The sequence below is a fragment of the Passer domesticus genome, chromosome 11 (genome assembly GCF_036417665.1).
Source record: "Passer domesticus isolate bPasDom1 chromosome 11, bPasDom1.hap1, whole genome shotgun sequence".
NCBI lineage: Eukaryota > Metazoa > Chordata > Aves > Passeriformes > Passeridae > Passer > Passer domesticus.
Genome location: NC_087484.1, coordinates 19,134,577 through 19,161,796, shown reverse-complemented (window position 1 = coordinate 19,161,796; position 27,220 = coordinate 19,134,577). Strand labels below are relative to the sequence as shown.

Genomic DNA, 27,220 nt, shown 5'->3' with positions numbered 1-27,220 from the left:
TACTTTGCTCCATTTAAAGGCACAAGTTTACCTTCCCATCCTTCATTCCACTGTTACAGATGTTTCAGTTTCCCCTTCTCCTCCTTGCATTTTCCCTACAAATGAGACTTCATACATGTAATTAGTTTCTATAGGTCTCTAGGGAGACCTTGTAGCACCTTCCAGTGCATAAAGGGTCTCTAAGAGAGCTGGAGAGGGACTTTGGACAAAAGCCTGGAGTGACAAGACAATGAGGAATGGCTTCCCACTGCCAGAGGGCAGGGTTTGATGGAATATTGGGAAGGAATTCCTCCCTGTGAGGGAGGTGAGGCCCTGGCACAGGTTGCCCAGAGCAAGTTGTGGATGCTCCATCCCTGGAAGTGTCCAAGGCCAGGCTGGATGGGGCTTAGAGCAACCTGGGACAGTGGAAAGTGTCCCTGCCCATGGCAAGGAGTGGAACAATAGGAGCTTTAAGGTCCCTTCTAACCCAAACTATCCTGAGATTCTGTGACATTTAATACTTGGTTGCTGTTGTTACAGGCTGACAAGAGTAATAAAGAAATGCAGGGAGGACTGCCCATTGTCACAATCCCAGCCACCTTAAACTGTCTGCATGAGATCAAAGTCTCCAACTCCCTAAGGGTTAAATGCATTTTTCATCACAGTATGATGTCTCTCCCTGTTTCCAGTCAGAAGGAACTGCAAGCTTTGCTCAGCACAGGCAGAAAGGAGCCCTTCCCAGGCTGAGGACTGCTCTCCTTCCCCAAAAGCAGCCTGCTCTTCCCAAGGAAGTAGCCACCTCAGAGCTCTATAAAGTGATTTTTACACACAAAACATAAGTGAAGAAAAATCCTGCTGTTACAGGCTACCATAGAAACCAGAGGGGAAAAAAGGGCTGAATATTAAAATTTGAGTGAGAATATCCATCACTGCTATTACACAAAATGGTTTGCAAATGCTTCTATTAATGGGTCTGGGCTGGAACCCTTCCTGCTTGCCACCTTCCCCTGTAACTGCTACAAGTGGAGCTGAGCACAGGACAGAAAATATTCAAAAACCTTTACAGCTCAAGTGTATTTGCACACCACAAAAAGGAAGGAAAAAGAAGTATCTGTTTGACAGAAGGGTAAGCAACTCCAAACAAAAACATCAACAATTAAACTCTAATCCATGGGTTTAGTTAGAAGTTGACAACAAATACATTAAAGAATGAAACTTCAATCAGAACAATCTGTTTCTTTATTCTTAATAAAAATTATTCTTATTCTTTCAGAATAAGCATATGACACCAGTAAGGCAAATTTCTGTATCTCTGCATCAACAACAAACCTTCACTATTTGGTTCCAGCCCCACAAGCCTGGCATCTTCAGGGGCAAAAGTGGGGGAAAAAAATGAAAAAGAGAAAAAATTACATTAATTAACAAATTTTGAGAACAAAGAGTAACTCAGCCTGGCTTTCTGCACCATTATCACTATGATTAAATAATTTGTAAGTCAGATAAAAAAAATTAATGGAAGTTCAATCTCATTCCTTTGTTTATCAGGACTTAAGATTCAATCTGGTATTGAAATACCCAAAAGTGGTGCCAGGAATTGACTGACATATTTTCTTCTCTATATTAATAGAAAGTTTTACACCTTCTGGAAGAAAATTCTGTGGTGATTGGTTGAAAAGACAATTCAACCTGTTGCAAATGGTTCGAAAATTAAGAGATCAAATTGCTGCTAACTCTAACTCAACCTTCTCACTGTTCTGAGCAAAAAGATACTCCATCACTGGCCATTTATCCAATTCACCCTTAAAAGATGTTTTCTTGAAATACATCTACCTCCTTGTCATCAATGAAAAAAAAGTCACTTTGAATGGCTAATTCAAGTGACTTGAGGAACATGAGCTGAAAATCAAAGTGGGGGGCAAAGAAGGTTTGAACCAACAGTACAGAAAACTGCCATTATTTATGTCATCACAAATTGAAATTCCACTACATCTGTATCTTTGTAACAAAATATACAAACAGTTTGTTTTCACTCTCATAAGTGAGAAAGTATTTCTAGGCCCTTTTTTCCCAAGTCACAAGAACTTTTAAGTTATCCAAAACATTTATTTCAATAATGATGAAATAAACAAAATATAGAAAAGAGATTGTAGTAAAAAGTTTGGTTTGTCAATTTTTTTGACAAAAATTTTTGGTGGGTTTTTTGGTTTGTTTTTTGGAAAACCAAATTTTTTGCTTTTCCCAAAAATGATGTAATGACTTTGTAGAAGCCAATTGCCACAAAGGATGGTGCCTGTTAAAGGCCAGGGACTGCTCCTGAGGCAAAGGGCTCTCATCAGCCTGAGGAGCTTTGAGCTACACCCCTCACACTCAGGGCCAATGCTACAGGAGGGCCAACAGCAGTGGTTCAAAGCTGAAATTTAAGCTACTTGCATTATCAGAAAGAAATATAAAACTCTACACCTGTGTCTGAGCTGGTGACAGTCACCCAGGAACTGGGCTCAGCTCTGCTGGGTTTATCAGTCCTTAAACAAGGGGACAGAGGCTGCTGGCCAGGGAACTCCTGGCTGCTCCTGCAGGGTCTGGGAGCACTTTTGTACAACACCCCTTTCTACCCTTCCAGGCACCCAAAACCATTCCACCACCCTTCCTGCTGCATGCAAAAAAGGAAAAGACAAGGTAAAGGCTATTTACACCACTGTGCCCTGTAATGACTTAGACTGCAGCAGTGCCAGAAAATGCTGTACCTTCCAGTTAAAATGACATGAACCATTGTAAGGCTCACCTGGTCATGGGTCAGGTTAAAGACAACAGAGGCAATCTGAGCAGACTGATACAAATAAAGAAATAAGTAGGCAGTGGTGGAATGTGAGCAGGACTGCATCTGCTTAGGAGTCCACTTATTCCAATTTAGGATGGCTCTTCTTTGAAACCCAAGCTTTTTTTATTATATCCAGCTATTACTGAATGCCTGCAGATTACCAGAGTATTGGATTTGGTTTAACCACTTCCTTTGTGACAGAGAATACCACTTTTCCATTAGGAGAGAGACTCTTCCTTATCATCCCCATCTTCTTCTCTTCAGAAACAATTACTGCAGTGTATCAGCCCTGCACTTAATCAAATAAGTCTATGACTTCATTAATGCAGAGAGAGAACTGCAATTACAGTGTTTGCTGAGAGAAATATCTTTTTTGCAATTTAATTCCTATCCTTGGTCTGCAGAAGGTCTGACTAAACCTTCAGCAGCATTTGCATGTTTGGAAAGGCCAGAGACATCAGTACTTTCCCAATTTGTAATTCAGTCAGAAAGAATCTAAGATCTAGTGCTATTTGGTTGCTTTTTATAATTAGTTCTTGTCTTCTCAGGAAGCACCTATCATCTACAGTAAATCCAGCAATGGATCTCACACACAGCTAGCAAACTCATGCACTGACACTATTTGTTCACAAGTCTGAGAATAATACTGCAAAAATAAATCAGACTAAGGCTTTTACTCCTCCTGCTTAATACAGAGGGTGTTCCTCTGGTAATAAATTTGTATAATACAGAAAAAAAACCCCCATAAATAAAGAGGAAATGACACAGATCTGGCTAGTAAGGCAGCAACTATCCAGAATTATTAATACCAAGAGATATTTACTGTTCTTCTCTTGAAAAGCTGCAGCATTAAAAGCATGGCCTAATTGAGAGACTCCTCATGCTTCACCTCTGTAATCATGTGAGTAGCACTATTTTCCAGATCAATATGGATGTAATTAAATTAATATAGTAGAAAACAGGCAATAGTATTTGAACTCCTTGCATAATTTTTTCTCCAATGAGCAGTGCCAAAAATAATTTTACAAGCTCTGAGTTTACTTAGTAGTGCACAGGGGCAGAACACAGACTTTGTTCCAAGCTTAAAAGGAGTGCTTTCATTTTCAGCAGAGATTTGAACTTATTATACAGAACTAGCAGTGCAGAATTCACTTCAGAGCTAATTTGTCTTTCCTTACATTATAGATTTACTCTAAAATATTCTAGTACCATGAGTTCTGTCAATTAATTCAATAAATTTATTTTAAATTATTTAAAAGTTTGTATTAATTCATACCCATAGATTAGTTAACAGCTGTTTTTAAGCCAGCTCCTTTTTGGTCTGCTGTTGTACATGCAATGTGAATAGTTTGATATATTCAGGTAGCAAGTAATAAAGAAAGATGTATTTGGTTTAAATTACTATTGCTCCTGCTACCAATTCATCGAGGGAATTCAAAGCTTGGACTGCAGTCAGAAATCAGCACAGCAGGTATTTCATTCAGAATTTCAAACCACAAACCAGTGTGCCCTTCCTTCATGTCTCCTGCACAGAAAGTGAATTCCTATGGCTTCTTCCCACTTGTTTTTGAAAGTAGCAGGATACATCTTTTGGGAAAGAGATTCCATTAGTTCACAAGTGGCTATAAAATGTATTGCACTACTTCAACACATTTTTAGACTTTCAGATGGGATTTTTTTTTTAATTCTTCAACCCTTTTCATCCCCAGAAGACAGTAACAAGCAGAGTTTAAAAGAATCAAGAAAGCAATTGTTATTACTTTTCTTATAGCCAAAGAATCTTTGAAGAGCTGAAGAGGAAAAAGAAATAGTAAGGAAGAGAGAGCACATGAGATGACAAGTACAAATACATTCAGCAGCAAACAAAGAAATAGTAAAAACCTTTTTGATTTGAAACTATACACACAATAAAACCAAGGCTTTAATTTCCAGAATGTCAACTGATATTAACTATCTGTACTTCTTCACAGAAAATTGATTTTGACGTAACCATATTAATTGTCAAGTGTCAGATAAGAACTTTTTAACCCTACCTACAGACATTTAAAGAACTAATGAAACATTTAATGCATGCCTGGTAATCTGATTTACCTTCCAACCAAACCATTGTATCTTATTTTTAGTTTGAATTTTGTAAGCTTTCACTTCAAGATAAACATACTATAAAAATTTCCTTAAGGCTCAGAACCAAGAAGTACAAAGTTCAGTAGTTGTTTATCTACACCACACATGAAATTAATATCAAGCCATTTCCATCCTCCAGTCTACTCTTCCTATTTTTTAATGTGGTTAATGGCATGTTTTTAACTGCTTTATAGTTACTGGAATGCATTTATTTCTTTATACTATGCATACAAAATATTTTAGAAATCCTTGCCATTGCTATGACTTAAATCCTACAGAAGTAAGTAACAATTTTTCAAAATGTATATTAGTTCTTATTTTGTAACATTCTCCCCTATATTCACACACTGAAAAGGGATTTCGTTGAAGAAACTGTAAGAATGCAGACTTTATATACTTAATAAAAATACAAGCTCCAATGCAATGAATTGCAATATTTTCTAATTTGGTCACAATACAAAATATTTATGATACCAACTCGTTAATAATAACTGAATGACTCAAGAGGTAAAGCTTTTTAACACACACCAAAGTCAGCAACATTTTTCACTCTCTACAGCTCCTTGCAAAAGGCCCATATGCAGTGAATTAGATTCACCAAAATCATCTCTGTGGTCCATCACATCCACCTGTACAGAACAACTATTCCATCAATCCCAAAACAAAACCATGGACACTCTTTTTTTTTAGACCATTTCTCTAATTACCATGTTCCAGCCCCTTATTAAAATATTATTAATCAGAGTAAATAACACTATTTCCTGGGTAATTTGTTTCTGGAATTCTTTCTAACAGCAAAGTAAGCACTTGCTTGTTCACTGCTTTTGCCAGACCATATAATGGCCACTCTGTGCTGCTTTTTCCTGATTTTAGCCTTCAATTTCCTTTGGCAAAGCAGAAACTTTATTAGTTTGCCCTTAATTAAGCTCATAGAACATTAATAAAAATCAAAATGAGCAAACTACCTCAGAGCTCCTGCACTTATTGGCACAGTTTATGCCATTCAATCAGAATTTGACAGAGGATCTACAACAGGTGAGGAACAACCAGGCACTCAAGGATGAAGTGGGAAGACACTGTGGAACCCCAAGTGTTTGATTCACAGCAGAACCTCCACAAAGGAGTCTGGCTTTAAGCCCTGAGGAAAGAGTCAGACAGATCTCTGCTTACTCACAACAGAGAAAAACCCAGCCTTAAGCAGCACCAGCAATCCAGGCCGACAGGCGACAGCTGGAATTATTTGCTCATCGATGACCACATCTCAAAACCTGCTCAGAAATGTACAGGTGTTCTGCTGGCTCACCCAGCAGAAAACAGATGAGAGGGAAGGCTAATGATGGAGATGGACAAGATGGATGGGAGAGAAGGAATGGGAATAATTTCACTGTGCACTTGAAAGCAGTCAAGTGGTTTCCTCTTCAATTACGTGAGACCCTTTTCCCCTGCAAAAGAAAGCTTCTTCTCTCCCATGGACTCAGTGGCTGGTTTTCCTTCACAGCTGAAGAGGCTGTTTCAACCACTAATTGCTTCTGGTTAGGAAAAAAAATATTTATTCCACAAGCATGGCTCTCTGCCTTGAAAATGCAGAAAGGTCAGAGTGCTCGAGGAGCTTTCTGTTTGTTTTCTATCAATAACAGAAGGCACAAGCTGACAGCCATGCAGATACCCAAGTCAGCTCTAAATCCAGGGAGCTCCAGAAATGGAAACAGCCTGGTTGTCATAGCAGCAGAGCAGGATACCTGAGCTAATTACTCAGTCTGAGAGGCAGAGTTAATTAGCCCTGATGCAGCATCACACTGACACAGTTATAATCCTTCTGGGACCTCACGTACATATTGCTGATTAGACATTTCAGATTGCTTGCAACCAGCTCACAGAGCTCAGCACTCAATGCTGTGCTTTACATGAACATTCAAAAGAGAAAAAAAAGGGAAACCAAAAGTATGTTCCTACAAAGAAAGCAATGGAAAAGAGCTGACAAAAACCCCCAGAAAACTCTGAACACTGAACTGCAACATTTCTGCAAGGGAGGAGGGTGCCTGAATCCACAATGCTGCAGACCAAAGCACAACAATGGAGATGGAAATTTCAGTAGTGTGGATACATCTCCACCCCCAGTCCAGTGGCACTTAATTGAAAAAAGGGCTTTATCATTACAATAAGCTAATGTCAAAATGTTCCCTGTTACCTAATATTGAAAAGTCTGAAATTTTGCTCCTCCTGAAATAAGAAAGTAAATACACCACCACCTGCTTTTACAGATTGTAAATCCCATGGAAAATAAACACTTACTACCAATAGACATACCTGTTGTATTTTCAAGGACTACAAACAGCATTTTTGCTGTTTTTCCACAAAGAAGTAGTATTTTAACACTTACCTTTTCACCTTTCTAAAGGACTATCTGATACAAGATCCTGCCTCTAGAAGCAGCAACAGATTTTAAAAGGGTCAGAAACAAAAAATGAATGGGTGAATGTATCAGTCCTTGTTAACCATTTTTCTGCCACAAAAATTCAACGTAACATGATAGAAAGGACTACACAGACAAGCTGTGAAAGACAGAGACTTTTTTGTATTCTCAAAGGAAAAAAGCAAGATAAAGAAAAAAATTTTACATAACCATTTAACTTCTTTGTAATCAAAATTAGCAAAGGCAACATATGTACAGATTGAGCAGGCAAACTAGAGGAAAGATGACATGACAAGTGACCAACTCCCATGCAAATCTGCTTATTGAACTGAGATATTTTGACAGTTTAATACAAAAAACTTCTCATTTACACCAAATAGCACTCTGTGTTTTTAGACAGATTACTAGAGTCACATTAAAACCTAATCTCCTCTGTTTTTAATGGACACACATTAAATAGAGAATCAGACGTGTTGACAAAGGACAGATATGCTTGAATATTTACTGAATGCATATTTATTGAATTTTAAATTACACAGATCTTTTACATTCACCTGTAGGAGCCACTAATTTAACAATTGTTAGTATTAATAATTTACATAATATACCTGCTTACTCATATTTACAAGAGATCACTTCTCATTTCAGCAACAGCTCCAAGCAAAGCTGGAAGATGCCAAGAGGTTCATTCAAGCATCTGTGCTGCCCAAGAAAATGGGATAAATACATCAATGTTTCTCTAAACAGAAAGGTATTTTTTCAGGATCAATGGTGTTGCTAAATGTAACAGTTTGGTGCCTCGATTTCTAATTAAAGCCAGTTAATGGACACACAATCTTCCACTTGCTCAAAACTTCTGAAAGACACATCAGCTAAATGTACTTTACATGTATTTAGATATCAAGTGATTCTAAGCACTACTGAAATGGTAGATTTATAAACCCAGGATGACAATTTCCTGAGAAACTTCATCCCAAGTTAGTTGTCCTCCTCCCTTCAGCTAATGATCACAAACTTAGATATATTTTCAGTCAGCACTTAGATCAGACTTTGGGAAAGGAGGTTGAAGAATCCAAGACAATGTTAGTGGAGCAAACTGAAAAGAAGAAAATTAAGGAAGATAAAGCAATCATTGAGATTCACAAGGAGTGGTTATTTATGAGGAATGGCAAGAAATAAGCAAGAATGTCAATGAAGTCTCTAAAGTGAAATAAGGATGTCATAACATATGATCTTCCCATGAAAAAGAATTTTTGTCTCCCTCCCAAAATACAGAACAACCCATATTTCTCATTTCCATTAAGGACAGCTTGGTATGCACTTCACCCTAAGTGGACTACCAATAAAATCCACTCTCTTCTGATAAGCTCTTATTTATTCTAGAAATAAGTATATTACTGGAAACTGGAAAGAACTGCACTGTTTGCCAGGATCTTAACCCTGTTCTACAGCTATTACTGTAGCCACTGCAAAAATTCCAGCATGGAAATAAATTTCCCAAACACACTATAGACTTGGGGGATAAGAAATTTTTGCTTCCTTTCTCCTGTTTGGGAGAAGGCACTGAAAGAAGCTCAGCAGAGATAGCCCTGGGATACAGAGCAAAGCAGTGAAAATGAGAAGTCACCATTCAAAGAAAAGCCAAGCAAGTCAATGACAGCAGGCACTCGCAGTGCTGCTGCCTCCCAGCCAGTGGCAGAAAGCTTTTCTGGGAAGCACTTGCTCCAGCAGCATATGGCTGACAGTGGGCATTCAGCCTGCATCACTCACCAACAAGGGGTTTAAAAAATAGGAGTCTTATCAGAGTGCTGCTTTCTCTAATGAGGAGAAAGAAAGGGAGAATAGATTAGAGAGCAGCAGGGGAATGAAGATATTTATGACATGCCTTCACCAAAAGCTTGCATCAACAATATAACATATGGCCAAGGATGCCTTTGGTTTAATGCTGCCCAAATTCTTGCAAATAAGCTTGTGGGGTTGCTTTTTTTCATATACACCTTCAGGAGAGAGTTAAGAAAAAAAAAAGAAAAAAGAAAAAGCACACAGAATACAACTACGTTCACATAAGCTGCCAAACACAACCGAAAAATGTTTCAGGGGCTCTGTGTGAACAGTGCAGACACTGACACAGGCTGGTAACCTAAGCCCTAACCTTCAGCCCTTTCACAGAATGCTCCCAGAGCTTCAGTGTTTCCTGTCATCCACAAAATAAGTTTATTACCTTCAGCTATGAAAAAGGGTTGCTGAAGCTGCTGATGGTTCCTATTTCTTTTCTCTAAAGCTTTTTCTTTTCTCTGATGCTCAAGACTTCACCTTATACTTAAGAAGGAAGAAAAGGGACTTCTATCCAGCCCATTTGATGCCTAAAGGTATATTCCCACATCAGATACAAAATGAAGAAAAAGAATTTCTGAATTGTTTTCAACTCTATTCAAAGTAAATTCTAGGAAGCATCAGAAAACAGTAATTTCGTTCTGGGCACTACAGAGAGTGGAGCTCTATCTCTTTTCAAGGCTGAGTTAACAGAAAAAAGACAACACATGAAAAATTCATTAGAAGGCACAGTGTGGCAACAGAATGCTGGAATGGCTGACTGCTGCATGCCTGGTAATGGAGACTGCTTAAGTAGGGTATAAAAGGCAGGGCACTCGCTGCTGACGTGATAAAGGATCACAGAGGAACAAATACCACTGGTGCTACATCCACAGGAAATCTTTCTTGCTGTGAACTGCAGCCTGATTCCTTCCTCCTCAGTTAAAAAAAATCATTTTCCTAAAAAGAAAGAAAAAATATCAAAGTTAAGGTATAGTTACCTACTAATTTTTTGCAATAAAAAAATTGGGAAAAAAACAGAAAGGAAAAATAAAGCTATGCCTACCTGGTGTACCAGATCTTTTCTCTCCTGCTGATGATGAGTAGAATGTCTCTGGGAGGATTTGTACACTTTAGCATGATGACAGGAAAGTGAGAAAGGGAAAGGGCAGCCCTTGACAAACAAGCTTTAAATCAAGTTATTCTGGAATGCAGACAATATTTCTATACAAACCATGCACACAAGGAGCACCAATCCAAGTGTCTTCCCCATCTTTACCAGCATTTGCATTAACACACGTTTGTAGGTCACATTTATTCTATACAACTTGTTTCCCATGTTCTGTACCTCGACATCCTGAACACTGGATAAAGAAGTTGATTAAATCCAGAAGTGCTATGTCCCTGTCTTGTTTATATGATTCAATCCAGTCGTCCACCACAGACTGTCAAGAAAAAAAGAATACTTATCAGAGACTCTTAAAAAGTGTTTTATCAAAGGCAAATGAATTATTCTTTTCAGAATATAATTTTATAATTGAGCATTTAGTTTGCATAATTATACAAGTGTACAAATTCATATATCTATGCACCTTCTCTTAAGGTGGAGACAGAACAAATATTGTTAGAGAGCAGAATTATATGCACCATTTTCTGGTATTACATCATACAAACACAAGGTCAAATTGAAATTACTGTAATTCCCCAAAACTACTTAGAGAATTTTGTCAGTTTTAAAATTGTGGTGAAAAAAACCCCAAATATTGTTACTCTATTCAGAATGACCAACATATATTCCCAGAAAACTGATGAGTAGAAATACTTTGGGATAAATACTGATTTTATATTTCATAGTAAATATCCCAGTCAGTCACTCAGGAACACTGTAAATAGTTCAGGAAAACAAAATATAATGAGGAATACATAGTAAATAAATTAATACATAGAAGTAGGGCGTTTGTAAGCTACCTGGATCACAGATAGGAGACTCAGTCAGTTTTTAACTGCCCTCAGAACTACAGTTAGCCAGGAGCTATTTTCATCATCTCTGATATTCCAAGCTCCTCAGCTACATAAACACTGTAGGTAAGGAATTGTGTATATTTAATGTAATCAAATACTATGCTTTACTTGTTTTATGAGGGAAAAGACAAACTTTTCAGTTCCACACAAGCAACAGCATTCATTAGGAAAAGCTTGATGATGTTATCAGAGCACACCTTGCAAATAAGATTTGTTTATTCTGGACAGTTCTGGTCTACAATGAATTTCTACAAAATTAAATTTAAAAAACCACACACACAAACACCCCACCATGCCCACACAACTGGCTTCTACCATGCTGAAAAGGAATCAATAGGAAAGAAAGAATCCAAACAATTTGATCTCTTAGAAAAATCTGCCTTTTTCTTAATCAGTAGCTGAAAGGAGGGACCTTGGAAAATTCAGTTTCCAGTTTATCCAAGTGCAAACTCCCAAGGCTACCCTTGGCAGGTGTGTGAGGAAAAGGATGCAGCAAACCACCTGTGCATGTCCCAGAGACACACAGAACTCTGAACTGAGCCAAAGCACTCTGTGCTGAACACACATCACTACACTCACCCTGGAGCCAGGAGCAGACTAGCAGTACTATCATGTTATCCAACAACCAGCATCAATCTCTAAACACACAATTTGCCAGGAAACTCAGTTTTCACAGGTTTTGCCTCTCAAAACACACACACACACTCTCACAGTAGGAGAAGCAATCTTAAAAAGAGGTCCATCTGCTACTTAGAAGAAATTAGAAAGCAAGTTTTGGCCACTAATTAAGCTTCACATAAGTTGAGGAAGCAGCACAAAACCAGTTATCTGAAATGTTATATCACCATTATTTCATCATGAATTCAAATCTGTTCCTGGAAGTATCAATCATTTCAATCAATCAGCAAAATTCTCCAGGGCACAGAAACCAAATGTAGCCAAATGTAAAAAGTATTTACTACACCAAATATTGACAGAGCTTAATGACCAGGCTGTTGGTGTACTACCAATTTCCAAGATTTGTTTGAACAGCTCTATTACTGTAGATATCAGAACAGGCAATTGCCAGAGCTATTTTTTACACTAAAGAAAACAGCAGCTATGCAGAGCCAGACAACAGGTCCACCTGCCCAAGAGGGCTTATACATGCAGGGGAAAGCATAAGACAAGGGCAAGAATACACTGATATTTCTGAGTTACTGTGCCAGACCCTTAAGACCCCAGCAAATTTCTTCTCTCATGGATGTGTCTGTCTAAACCAGCTTCATATCTACATTGTCTTGCAGCAGTATGCAATGGTTAATTAGTCACTGCAAAATGAAAGAATTGTGTTTTAAACTTGCAAATTGTTAATCCATTTATGTGACCCAATTCTTATGAAACAAGAAAAAACAAATTCCAACCCCCTGTCTGCATTTTCCATGCTTCCATCTGGTCACCTCTTTCCAGGCAGAATAATCCCACCCTGTGCCATGTGGCTTGCTCAGAAATAATTCTGTATCTTTATCCTTGCCCACTCTTGTCACACGTCTTGACAGTTTCTGAAGTCTACTATATTCTTCTTTGAGCCTGGGAAATCTCAGCTGCTTTCCCTGAGTGTTAGTAACTAGTTTCCCAGCATCTGTTCATTATCCACAGCTGAGTTTTCACAGCAAACACTCCCCGTGGAAGTAGGGCTGGCCCAAGAAATTCCCTCCCACGTTGTCTTACTCCTGTTTGTTGCTACAACTCACTGCCCCTTCCTTCAGCCATACCATAGCAGCTTCTCATGGACTGTGCTATAAATAATGCCAATGAACCCCTCTGGGGTTCACTTAAAAAAGTGGAGAGCCAAGGAAAAAAAAGTGAAGGAATACCTTTAAAATTTGCTTCTGTTTCTTTTGTAAAATTATTTAAATGATTTTTGCAGCACTATCTCAAACTGCAGAATCAGTGCAGTTCTTCTCACTTCCATTTTTTGTCTGTCATACAAAAAAAATTGTGTGGGACACGCTGTGTCCTTGGGCTCTGGGGCCCTCTCTGTCCTACCAGTGTGGCACTTGGACTTCCAACCCAGAGCCATCATGCCATTTACAGAAAAATAAAGACAAGTGGCTCATCTCCAGACTTGGGGACCAGACTTGAGGCAATGCAGTCTTCAGTGCCAGCAGCAGATAAGAAAAGCAGAAAAATCAGAGCAAAGGTTCTCAGAGGGACAGCAGGCAAAGACTGTCTTGACCTCCCAGAGAACTGACAAAGCTGGAAGTAAAATCTGAATTTGTGGGTAGGGCTCCTTTGATCTAAGCTGGCCTGCACAAGCTCCACAGTGGCCTGGCACTCCCTGCTGTGTGTGACACACCCAGGCACAGCCAGTGCAACTCCCTGCTCTGAACAGGTACCTGTGGAGAGCTGGACAACATAACTGAGCTGCACAATGCTGTGTTTGCCCCAAGAGAGCCTCACTGACTGAGGGGCTGCAGGAAACAAGTCACACACAGGCACCTGACCTGCCAGCATCAGCACAGAGCCACACAAACTGCATTCACTAAGCCCTAAAAATCAGTGCCCCAAAATAACACCCACAGCCCCACACACAGCCCCTGTGCACGCCTGGCATGCTGGCTGCCTCATTTTGTTAGAGATTACAGTTTAAGGCAACAGGAGATGATGAAGCCAGACTACATATGCTACAACAGTTGGAACTTAATCAAACTGTTGACTTTTGGTGTAACTGAAAAGAGCTATAAAAACTGAAAACACTAGATGAATATAAAAATGACACACATCAGACCCAAAAGGGAAACCAAGTATCAACTGAACCAAGACAAAACAGCAGTAATGCAAAAAAAATGGAATACAAGCAAAAAATTGAATCAAACCACAGGCAGCACTGTAGCAAATGGTGCAACATGTAAGCCTTGCCAGAAATGGAATTATTTTGCATAAATATGCATAGAGAGAAGGATTCATATTAAAAACAAGGTTTTCTAACCAACAGGCCCCAGGTAACGGCAAACCCTCTTTTTATACAAAATCTGAGAGCAAACTCAGGGAAATGGCCCACACTTGATCACCTTTCCCAGACCTCTTGTTCTTGCCCCTCCCTGTCTCCTGTCCCAAGCACAGATCATTAACACCTTGAAGGTACATGAGGTGACATCAGGGAAGGACAAGGACCAGGTGGACCTTTCAGAAAGGAGGTAGCTACAAGCAGGTTCCATCCCCCAGAATTCATCCCCACAAGTCTCCCTGCCTACTTCCACAAAACACCTAGAAAAGAAGGCAGCAATAGATTGCATGAGCTGCTGCAGTGGTACCCATCTGCTTCCAGATGTTTTCACCTACAGATGCAGTGGGGAGCATGGATTTACCACATGGAAACGTGCACTTACAGGCTGTGCATGAAATACATGATAAATTCAGCATTCTGGGGAGGCACATGACCAACAGGACATTGGCTGCAGCCTGCCCAAGGGCACCACATCCACGCTTTTGGGATTCACCAACTTCAAGGCACAACGAGCTCACTTCCATAGCTAAAACCTCCAAATGACTCCAGTAACACCAACAACCTTCCTCCACTCCCTGCTGCCAGGACACACCTAGACACATGCACACAGACACACACATGCACCACATCTCTGAGTCAGTCAACAAGTCCATACATGTACCTCACAAAAATAAGACTCAACCATTTTTTAAAATTATGAAATTGCTACTACTCTTATGAGAACTGAGTAAAAAAATCAAGGTTTCCTTTAAATGGCAGATGATGTATGGTACAAATGTAGAGTCAGTACAAAGATTTTCCAAAGCTTGCAATAGTTTTCAAAAGAATCTCACAGAAATTAACTCTGATGAGTCTGTTTTAAGAACTACCATGGAGCATAATTTGAAGAATATGCCAGGTAAGCAACCCCACAGAAATAAGCCTAAATGAAGTCATGCAAAAAGCAGAATAGATCCACAGCCTGAGTAAACAACTTCAAATCAATCAACTTGCAGAAATATTGACCTTCACATCTCAAAGTCTGCTAAAAGATAAACCACTTTATGATACTGAAGGGGAACAGCAGCTTGGGGTTGCCAGTAAAAGCAAGTCAGATGCAATGAATGAAATAATGAAGCTAGTGATCTTATTGCCTCCTCGAGGCTTTGCAGCTATGGATGCATTTCATATTCCTCCAGTGTGAGAGAATTTAGGAGCATTGAGGGCTGGAGGAAGCAGAGGGACTGACTGCAGAGGACACCTTGCCAGCTTGTGCAAATTAGCACAGTCCCACTAAATATTAATGAAAGCTGATTTCAAAAAAAGCTATTTCACAATTTCAATTAAGTAACAATCTGGCAACAGTGCTACAAACAAAAGGGAAAACAAATGCCACCATATACAAAGTTCATGTTGAAATGGAAGATCTCAGTCAACTGTAAACCAAGGGAAATTGAGTATAAAGAACTTTAAATAATTTTCCATTTCATACAACTGATCATGGACATGCTTCATTTACAGTGAATATGAAAGAAAAAATTTACTCTAGAACGGGTGCACAATGCGTTTACATCAAGGTAGAAAAAAATCCAAAAATCAAAGCTTACACTAACAACTTCAGCAAAAAGCCAAAGTCACTCAAATGAAACTTGAAACTGATTAAAAAAAAGGAATGCACGGTGACATTAAATATTTCAATAACCTGTATAAAGAGCAACTGAAACAGAAAAGCAGAAAATTCACTTTAATACATAGTGAGAAGAACTTAGTACACTAAAACTAAGGACCATGGGGGAAAAAAAAAACAAACAAGTAGTGAGAGACTTAAAACACTTCATAAAATTTTTTAAGTGAATCCGTTCAGGTTGGGTTTAAAAAAAAAAGAAGAATTACTGAATTTTAAGGATAAATTTTGTCAAAATTGAAGAAATTATACAGATGGCTACTGCAGAGAAGGTAGTTCCTAATGTGTGCAAGTAGCTGCAATTTAGATTGGGCAGTACACTCCAGGATGAGTGCCTGGTTGTATTCCAAACTGCAGGCAGAAAGTCTGCTATACACCCAGTGAAAACGTAATAGAAGGATAATAAAAATGAACTGCAGCTTGAGGACATGCACTTTATTCTTTTTCTCTAAGGATCATAATTTTAAATTATGAAAGAGTTCATACTTTGCTAACACCTATCATGTACTTCCTGGTAAGTTGAATTTTTTTTCTTTAGAAAAACCCAAAAATCTTCCTTTAGGTAAGAGTAAGCAAAGATGAAAATTTGTTTTCTTCATGTCTACCTACGTAACTTTTTAATTTTTGAAGTACAGAGAGGAAAGGAATATAACCCTAGAAGTATTTCTTCCCAATAAAACTAAGGAATTTATACTCTTCATACAGGATTAGCTGTTTGGCACTTTGAGTAAATATGTATTTCTATGCAATAGACTGGGTATTAAAGATAAATACACAGGGAAATTAACGTAACATGTTACATTGAACCATTTGGGACAAAAAACACTACTGAAAGAAAAAAAAAAAACCTTAACTATTCTCTTAGGATAATATTAGAATGATAAATGTTAACTGGAATTACAATGAGTGCACAAAAGGTACTGGGAAAAGTCTGCTTTCAAATGGACTCAAAGCACAGGAACTCCTGAGGCTGGGCACTCTCGCCCAGCAGATCCACAACACTCAGAGCAGCAGCTCCTCACCTGAGTGCTCACAAAGGTGGGTGCACCATACAAAGCTCCCAGCAAGATTTTCTACGGTGGTACAGAACTCTTGCAGGTGCTCATCTCTCACAGGTGACATGTTACACCATTTCCAAGGGGCTGTGTCTGTTTAAGCTGAGCCAATCACAGGCATGAATGATGCCACAAACATCAAAACTGCTCATAAATATTGAGCACCAGAATGAAAATATTCTTGGAGGAGCGCTAAAACAAAATGGAGTTATTCCAGCAAGAGATCCATCAATTTATTAAAACACCTGATTCACATTCCTTTGCTAGCACAGTTTGTAAAAGGTTCACAGATCACCCCAGACAGTTCAAAAAACATCAACAGTCTAGACAGCACAAGACTTCTCTGCCTTCAAGTACAACGAGTATTTTCAGGTACAAATGCTTTCACACACTGCACTACTGGCACTTAACAGCAAAATCATCTCACATCTTATTAAATCACAAAAGAAAAGAAGCCTTGTGTGATGACTGCAGAAAATTTAATTTGGTATTAAGGGATAATCTTCTAATTAATTAATGCTTCATTTGGTGGCTAAATTGTTCCCAGTGTAACAAGTATAAAAACATGTACCTAGTTTTTATTTTCTTCTTTTAATTCAGTACCATACAATTAAAAGCAAAGCAAGACTAGGCTACAAAAGAAATCTGTTGAGCAAAATGAAGATACTAGTTTAAATGTTAGTAATAGATGCAGTCATTTTTCCCAGTAAACTTTAGAGACTGCATACTCAAACTCCTAAGGACTTTCTGAGACAATCTGGGAAAATCCTGAGTTATCCATCCTTCAACTGGAGTATCCAGCAGTTAATATACAATAAATTACAATTAAACTAAAACAAGCATTTAACACAAAAAGCATGGGTAATACTTAATATATATCTGTATATTTTTAATCTTCACAGACCATCACTTTCAGAAATAGCTGAGGGAGACACAGAGATGTGATCTGGCAAAAAAGAACTCTAGAGGGAGAAAAGAAGCTCTGAGAAGGGAGAGCCATTAAGGCCACTGAACACAGACACCACAGTGGCCCTGAACTGCCAACAGTCAGAGGTAGGGAGAACACCCAAAATTCTTTTTTGCCACCTGATTCCCCTTCTTAGCTGCCACTGTCAGAGACAGGCTGTTGGATTTTTGGTGCAATGCAGTTACAGCTGTTCTGATGGTCTTAATCTCAAGGATCTATGTAAAAGCACATGTAATTCCTCCTGCATAAGGTAAATATGGTTCTACAGTCACTCCAATCAGGAATAAGTCTGACCTACTGCCAGAGATGGACTTCCCAAGGCAGGGTAAGCAGTGATACAAATACAGCTTCACTTGGACAGGGAGGGAAGCTCAAGGGACACAGATCCCCATGTGCCAAGAAGTGCAGGTAAGAACAAGTGACGAACCCTGTGCATCCCTGATTTCTGGAAAGACAAGGAAGAACTGGTGGCACCATGAAAAATTCCATGGTACTTGGATACTTATCTTAAAATACTTGCTGGCATATAATGAAGCCATATTTATTCTGAACTATGTCTAATCAACACCAAGATTACCTTTTATTAGTTGAGCATAAGCAGAGGCAGCAATTTTTAAAATATTTTTTCTCTCAAAATCACCCTCTACTCTGTAGTGAACTGCTAACAACAATGAAGGGTGACTGGTAATGCATAGCATATTGCAGAATCATCAAGGCACAGATCTGTTCATGTTTTGGTACTGACCACCTCCTAAAGTTACTGATGATCCATTCTCTCTGATGTTTTAGGGGAACAAAACTCCTTTGCAGATGAGAAAGCAGAACACTTCTACGCTTGGTTTGACCACCAGTAGTACAAACTTCATTACAGATAACTGGTCATGACTCACAAGAAATTTGCAGTCTGAGTCCTAAACAAAATCTCATCACAAGTTCTTTATTTTCCTGTCATCTTAACAGCAGGGTCAGAGACCAATATAGAGATGTCTGAAGATTTTATCTACCAGTCAGTCTCTGCCTGGGTGGCTCAGCTGAAGAGAAGAGGTTCACCCAAGCCTTCATTCCCACCAGTGGGCAGCTGAGCACATGAGAAATGCTGATAGTGACCCTTCTGCCTATGGAAGTTCAGAGTAGGGAAATGTAAAGGATATAGCTGTCACCACAACATAACTAAAAAATAATATATGGAAGAAATAAATGACAAAAAGCAGAAGAGTATCGTGTTTAACTATGAAAACAAAAACCACTAAAGAAGTTCTATGAACAGCCTTAATGGAGTAACCCTTGAAAATGCACCTGTAGAAAGGAGGAGCAGAAGGTCATGGCACACTTCATACACAGAGAGCTGATGACAGAACAATTTCTGATGCACTGACTGTACAAAAGGTTACAGAGCAAATGAAAACCACTGACAACTGTGTGATACCAACTTAATTTGGGCATCACATAGATTTACAGAGTTCAAGCAAGACACAAGCTACACCCCATGACAGAGGCAAAGATTTTATGCAAAGAGCAGTCCTGGAGTTATGTATACTTTAAATAGAAAAAAATTAAACTGATTTTATTTCCCTGGAAGAAGGAACCAGCAATAAGCCTGAAGAGAAGTAATAAATGAATCCTGCTGTGAGAACCAAAATAGAGAAGCTTAGAAGTGAGAATTGAATTCAGCAACAGACTTTTATGAATTGGCATCAAAAGCCAGAAAAATCTAACAACTAAAAAAAAAATCTGAAAGCAAACAGTGGGAGCAGATAGATCAGAAACGAAAGCACATTATTTCCATGTAATATCAGAATATATAATTGAATTTTTCTGGGTTTTCATTGCTGGAAGCAAACTTAGGAGCACTAGAAAAAAAGTATGTTCATATTACAGGGAAATAATTAAATATTGAGAAATAATATGTTCAGCCAAATACAAATATATGGCACTTGTTTGAAAACTGCAATATTGATAAAATTGCTAAAACTGAACAAAAAAACCTGCATCAAAACTATTAAGAACAAACATGACAAGCATTCCTAATTGTTACACCAAAATCCCTAAGCTATTACAGAAAAATACAAGTATAAAGATAGTAATAAGTTTGGTTTACAGAACCTTGGTTTCACGTGAGAGGACTGTCCAGAAGTGCAAGTTAAAAAATATTCAATCACATTTGAATTGCATTCTTTTTCCTACTATAGGGTTTCTTTAATTTTATAGGATATTTTTACCATCAGTAATTTTTTCAAAGGTGCCCAAGCAATGCATACTCCTGAAATTAGGGCTCAAGTCGTTTATGCCTGTTTGTACCCAAGGCCTTCAAACACTCTGGCCTATTCCTTTACTATTTGAGTAGAATGCCTCCCCTGCTGAGATGGTGCTGTGTACTTTTTCTCCTACCTGCAGGGTGGGTGTGTGTGTGTCTATGCCTATGTGCTTTGTGCATAGAGGTATGTATGTGTGAATACACAGACACACATCCATATACACATACAAATGCATATACATGCAATACCCACATGCATTTACAAATTCTCCACTTCAAGACAATTCCTTTGTATCTGAATTCCAAAGGTTTCTTAATACAAACATGCAGACAATTTTTTTTTTTATTTAATCTGCAGGAGACTTGTGTCAGCATCTCTTTTGAAATAGATAAAATGTAGCAAAGTCAATTCCACATACACACAGAGTCATCAAATATCAAAGCAGTCACCGTTCTTTTCCATTTGGCTTCTGCAAATATCAATAACTCTAAGTCAACTATACTACATAAAGTATATTGTATGTTCTGTACCACAGTAAAACCAGAAAATAGACTCCAGATGTTTCCTCAATTCCTGCCAAAAACAAAATTTGAAAAAGTGCTGAAAACCAAACAAAGTTGGAAGCTCTGTTGTAGGGAAAAAAGGCATAAGGAATCCATAGCATTGTCACAAGTAAATTTGTTCTGTCTTCACCTACTAGATAAGAAGGGTCAATCCTGAATAAGTGTAAACACAGAAACTATGAAGAACAAAAATCCTCATTTCATTTCCTTCCTGTGTATTACTTCTTTAAAATTAAATCTCATACTTTCTAGGTTTGAGACAGGAAATTTTCAACAACTTTCACTCATTTGCAATATTTGATTTCTGTGAGACTTAAAAGAGGCTTAGGTTTTAGCTACACTAAAAGTAATATTGAGAATGGGACTTAGGACCTAATTTTCCTACTAATTTGTACTATTCTCATGTTAGTCAGCATTAAAATAAACTAACTGATACTGCCTAAGTCCTGGGTTGGTGAAATGCAAAGTAAAGGAGGTTTGCTTAAATAATGCTTCAGAGCAGGAATGACTGTTGGCTTTGGACTGCATGGGCTGAAGAGTGTTTTGGCCCATTGTTTCTCCTTTGCATATCAAAACCAAGAGCTGCAGCACAGCAGCTTACTAAAAACCACACAACACACTCAAAACCAATCCTCTGTGCAGGGTCTTGAGGTGCAACTCACCTGGCCCTACACATCCTGTAAAGACCTCTGAACTCATCAAAGCATAAGAGGGTAAGAAACATTTCTAAAGGCAACTTGGATGACCTTATTTATTTTACAATAAATAAAAATTTGTCTTCAGGATGTGTCAGTGCTTTCTCTCAGATTCAGTGGAAGTCTACACAAATAGTTTATCCTTCACCTGCTGTCCTGATGGGAAAGAAATCAGAATTGCAACTTCCAGTGCAGAGGGCTCCAAACTGCTTGTGTGAGCAGGTATTGTCAAAAAAACAAGTGAACAAAAAAGGCTTGGATTCATCATTATTTTCATACACTTTCTGCCCACATAAAGCTTGCTACATAATATACTTTAATGAACTGCTGAATATCAACATATATTTCTAACTTAGGAGTAACGAACAAAATAATGGAGAATTTGAAACATATGGCCCTGCCAGGTCTCTTGTTCTTCAGCAGGATACATAACAGCCCTAAATCAGAACCCACTCAGCCCTGTACTTTATCCTACACAGCCTGTTGGACCAATGCAGTCATGAGAAAATACTACTGTTTACAAAAGCATAGCTTAGACTGGACTCCAGTCAGGACACACCGAATTGTGAGGAGGAACACAAGGAGACATTTTACCTGCATAGCACTCTTTCCCAGCTTAACCACCTCGAACAAGGTGACAGGGTCCCCCTCTCCATTCTGCTGCGGGTGGCCGTTGGCTCTGCCACGGCTCGCCCCTCGAGCTCCAGCGTCGGAACGCCCCTTGTCCGCCGGGGACTTCCGGGGTTTCTTCGTGGCAGACTGGGCAAAGAAAACCAGCAGAGGGAAAGTTTATTATAGCTACATCTGAAATCACCCAGTGTTTCTTTAGACACCCAGCTTATCTTTATAATCCATAGGCATTACGTGGTTACACCCTCACATACACTTACGCACACAAAGATCACGGGATGAGCCAGGCTGGAAGCATCTCCACGGTCTCCAGCCTGGCCTCCTGCTCACAGCACGGTCAGCTAGGAAAATCAACCAGGCTGCTCAGGACTTTATCAGTCAGGTACATATGATTTCATTTATCAGTAGCTCTTGAGGGACTATTTAAAAGCCACTGCCATGCCAAGGTAAGCAGTGGTCACCCCAAGACAGTAGTGAAGTCCCAGTGCTGGAGTAGCAGTCCATGTCAGTCTCGGGACTTAACACAGACATTGGGAGTCTTACACAAGCACAGATATTGAGAATAAACTGGTGATCTTAACTAATGATCTTTTTAAGACAGAAAGTTATTAAAAATACATTTGCCACATTAGCATTCATTTTCTGTATTTTCATTTTCATACAACTTTTATAAGAAACTGTGTACATAGTCCGCTCTTCAACTCAAATCACCGAATTTGTACAGCCAGGTTTAGTAGATCACCATAACAGCATCTTTCTTCAAAATTTTATGAGTTAAAACATTTTCCCTTTGAGTCTAAATTACTTAATGTAAATTTTCTCTCTGTTCTTCAATGCTTTAATCAGGTGGTATAGACACCACCTGTCAAGACTCACCTACTGAACAGTTTGCTTTGAATTTAGGCCACTTGTGAAATAGACAAAAAAATTCTGGGGAAAATAACATCAGATTTCTTACTTCCATATTCTATTCTTTCTCCCTACTGTGAGGCAAACAAAAGCAAAATCTGCTGTTTTCCACACAGCAATGAAGCTATTGTGAGGAATTACATTAAAGAAGACAACACACAAGCAACTCAAAGACTAAATTTTGGACAATATCCTGATGGCACCGTTTACTCAAGTATATTGTCAGATGAGTTTCTATTAATGCTTTTAGTAAAGAACACAAAGTTAGCATTGTCAATTGCATATTACAGTGCAGGCACATTGAGAATTTTACTGCAGAGGAAAGGGATCTAATTTCTGGCAGAGAGCTGGTAGAAGACAGCCCTGCAAGTCCAGCTTTCCCCATGCTTTAAAAGGGATCACTGCTTTAAAAGAGGTGGGGCCAGAGGGCTGAAGCAAACGGCAAGGTAGAGTGCAACTGCTTCTTGGAAATATTCAATTAAGGACCTGCATAGAAGTGCAAGCTGGAAAGCTTAAAATAATGGTACAATCTCTGAAGTTTTTTGGATAACATTTGCACTTAGGATTTAGAGTATCTCCCCCAATGAATTTTTAAATATGTGCAAATTTGCCTGTAACAGCAAGAATATTATCAACATGTGAAATGTTTACGTTCTACTGAACTTGAAAGAGACATGTGATCACTATTTATTAAAATGGGAAAGAATTAAAAGTAAATTGACTCTTGAGAGATATAATCCATACACTTATTCCATCTGGGAGACAGTAAGCACTTCACCTAGCTACAAAGACTGCTAAAAGAAAGCTTGAATGCAAACTGATGCCCTCCACAGAAACTAATGCAAGCCCTCTCTACACTTAGTTTTTCTCAACTGAAATTGAGAAATTCAATTTTTTTTCAATTGAAAGACAGGCATTAAATGCTGCAAGAATGAAGGGAAAATAAGTAAGAGATGGATGTGAAATGCACATATCCAAAGCTACACCTTGTTAATGAAAGCAATGAGAAAAGCCACCTGGTTTGAGTACCTGAGCATGAGTACTACAGACACAGGCTCCAAATGTGTGATCACCAGGCATGTAAATATCCAGTTTAAATTCCCTTTGTCAGGTATCCTGGGAAAAGGGAGGTGCTTTGACCAAGGCTCCCAGTCTGAACTGGAAGGGTGAGATCACCACTGAGCCCTCAGAAGAGGTACAGAAATAACTGACAGATGTACTTGTGACAAATTACTGGGTAAAGCCAGGTTCTTCAGATCCAAGTAAACACCTCAATATCCTGGCCCTGAATTAGCACCAGATCTATTACTGAGTCTACTTGACTAAAATTTCTCTCTGGTGTAGATCTTCTTTTGACAACGAAAACATCTCTCAGAGCGGAGAAAAATTCTGCATCTAACAAAAGCCATTGTGTATCCAAGCTGGGGTAGCAAGATCCAGATGCAGGATCTGTATTGAATCCTGCCTCTAGAGACAAAACAAGTAGACATGATGCTGCACTCAAGACTGAAGAAAACCCCAGATGTGAACTTTCTGAGCTAGGCAAGGATTAACCTTGTCTTCAGGTGGAAAGGCACTAGCAAAAGGGCATCCACCCAGCACTTCCACCAGCAGGCATCTGGCAGGAAGCCCAAGTTCAATCTCACTCCAGAGTGTGAAGATGAAAGAAAGTCTTATATAGGTCCTCCAACAACTGCCTTGTGCTCTGAAGTTTTGCAAGCACAAAGCACATGACGTTCCCTTAGTCATTAACACACAATATTACAATGCAGCTGTCAAACATTATTTGCACATAATGTCTCTGAATTTACAGCAAGAAACTTTGCAGGCCACGTTGACAGGCTTGAGCTTCATACAGGTTCCTGCCTCTGAGCACAAAGTTCAGTAGGAAATCCTACTTCAAAGAGACCAATCAGTCACTGGAATAATCTCCCCAGGGAATTTGGGGTTTCCTCAACATTGGACACTTCAGATTCAGCTGGACAGGCTACTAGGGCATCTTTTCTAGATTGTGTTTTTGCAAGACAAGGTTGAACCAAATGGTTTGTGAGGTCCCTTCCTGGGATGTGGTATTCTATGATTGTATCCCAGGATGGAGACATCCTCCACCACCAGTGGAGCAAGTGAAGGAAAAGGCAGGACTGGTACATCTGTAGAAACACAGAGAAGACTCACTCTTGATACAGAGCATCCATAGCATACCTCCAAAGGCAGGGTGCACTTGGAAGTGGAGTTGTACAAGGTACAAATATAAAAATTATGTTTGGCTTTGAGGATGTCAGACACAGGTAACTGTGCATCCCAGAAAAGAGACACATGTAGTCACAGGAAAGAGTGATCCTTCTGCAAAAAACGAAGAAACCCGTTCTCTAACACCATTGAGAGCTTCCACACAGAAACAGCTCTGCTCAAGAAAGAGTGTGGCCCCAGTACACCTGTCAGACTACCACTGACAGCTGCAAAACGAGATGTTCCATAAGATCAGAGTGAATTTGCAGCAGGTCTGCTCTTGTGGATCAACCAAATACTCATCAAGACACGGGAAAAACAGAACCTCTGAGTCCTAACAGGAGCAAAAACTGTGATTATTCCACACCATTTTACAGCCTTCAACCAGAAAGTTCCCCCCTGAAGAGGGTGAATTAGGACTGCCAAAGGGAGGGATAAAGCAGCATGACAAGGTAAGAATGCTTGAGGCTTTTTAATCACACACCATGAAAGGTGGTGCCTGGAGCTGGGAGGCTGCAGCAGTTGCATTTGTGATTTCACTCCTAAACCCAGGACAGCTGGGCTGGTGTGCTGTCAAAATGGACTGAGGTGCCAAATGCAAACAGAAATTACTTATGACTTTTCAAATTTGTGACAACAAAAGCTGAGGGTTTATATACACCAGCATTAGGAAATTCAGAAGTTCCAGAATATGTCACAGAAGCAACAACCAAAAATGGCCATATTGACTGTCACATACCTCACCTGTTGTTTTAAGGCTTAAATGAATGCAAACAGGAAACAAAATACCCACCTTGACTGCAATTAAACTAAAATGATGGCAGTTCAGGATTTTGCAACAAATTAACTACACAATACTTCTCCTTTCATGTCTTTAAAATTATTGTGAAGAAAATAGTGACCCAAATTTGTAAAATCAAGTAATACAGAGAAAATTGATTCACACAAAACCAAAAAAAAAAGAGAAGTGGCTTGACATTTTCTATTAACTGTCCCCAAGTTGATATGATGCACTTCATGAAGAAATAAAGGTAGTGAAAGTCCTAGAGTCAGTAACTGCTCCTAACACACCACCTGAAAACAATGACCTGTATGTGCATTCACGCTGTGAGTCATGTAGAGGAATGAATACCCCACTTCCCTGGGAAGGTGGAAGAAACTTTTTAACCTCCACTTGAGTAATACTGAAGAACTTGCCTCTCCAAGGCACCAGCCCCTCAAGAAGCCCTGTGTTATAAGCTTGTGTTAAGTAGAAGAATGGTAATGCCTGAGGTCTTCATGAATTAATCCAGATTAAAAAACCACTATGACACATTTCATACCATCTACATGGTTACTGAGGGAGAAGGTTCTTGGATTCCCAGAGTCCTGTGGGCTGTTTTGGTCACAGAAACAAACAAGGTGCTCCCTGTGAAAAGTCTCATCCTACAAATAAAGGCAGGTGCAGGTCCCCTAATACCCAGAGCTGCTTCAGCTGCAGCACTTACAGTTTAAGACAAAAAAAAGCAGAGGCAGTGTTGGGAGTGGTGGTGCTATTTTTCACCCTTATTTAAAAATCTATCAAGAGCTCTCAAAGTCATCTTAAAGAATCAAGAGAGTATGCTGTAAATGCTTGAATAATTTCAATTATTCTAGCTAAGGCATTGACTACCAAAAAAGACTATTTCCACAGAAAATAAAGAACAGATTAGATTGCCAAAATACAAGAACCATCTCATCAAAAGCTTAAAAGGAAAACTTCTAATGCTACAGGTAACAGGACAGAAAAATCTTCACGAAGATGCTATAGATGCACTGCATTTCTACTGAACTACAGACTCCCTTCAGTTGTAAGGGACAGACCTAAATCATCAGGCAGGCAAGCTGAAACAGGACACTGATGTAAATCACACCAACCACAAACCTCCACTGTATGAAAAGAAATTCTTCTAAGAGGATTCCTCCCTGTTATTAATCAGGACACGTATGACTTGCAACTAGAAGCAAAACTCAATCCCCTGCTGTATCTAACATCTATACTGCAAGATTAAATAAGGCCAGGAATCTGCAGCAAAGTTAAAATTCCCCATCTGAATGCAAAGATAAGGTATTGTGGTC

At 39.0% G+C, this 27,220-nt stretch overlaps 1 protein-coding gene across 8 annotated transcripts in view; it reads right to left on the bottom strand.

Annotated features, from left to right (window-relative positions):
• Window positions 1–27,220, bottom strand: part of STAG1 (STAG1 cohesin complex component) — a 156,298-nt gene that overhangs the window by 79,408 nt on the left and 49,670 nt on the right. For 7 of the 8 annotated variants that reach the window (XM_064386114.1, XM_064386115.1, XM_064386117.1 and 4 more), the window contains 2 exons: window positions 21,950–22,129; window positions 10,495–10,591 (listed from right to left, as the gene is read on the bottom strand). In XM_064386114.1, the coding sequence (XP_064242184.1) occupies window positions 10,495–10,591; window positions 21,950–22,129 (277 nt within the window). The remainder of the gene's footprint in view (window positions 1–10,494; window positions 10,592–21,949; window positions 22,130–27,220) is intronic. The other variant, XM_064386118.1, reaches the window with a different exon arrangement.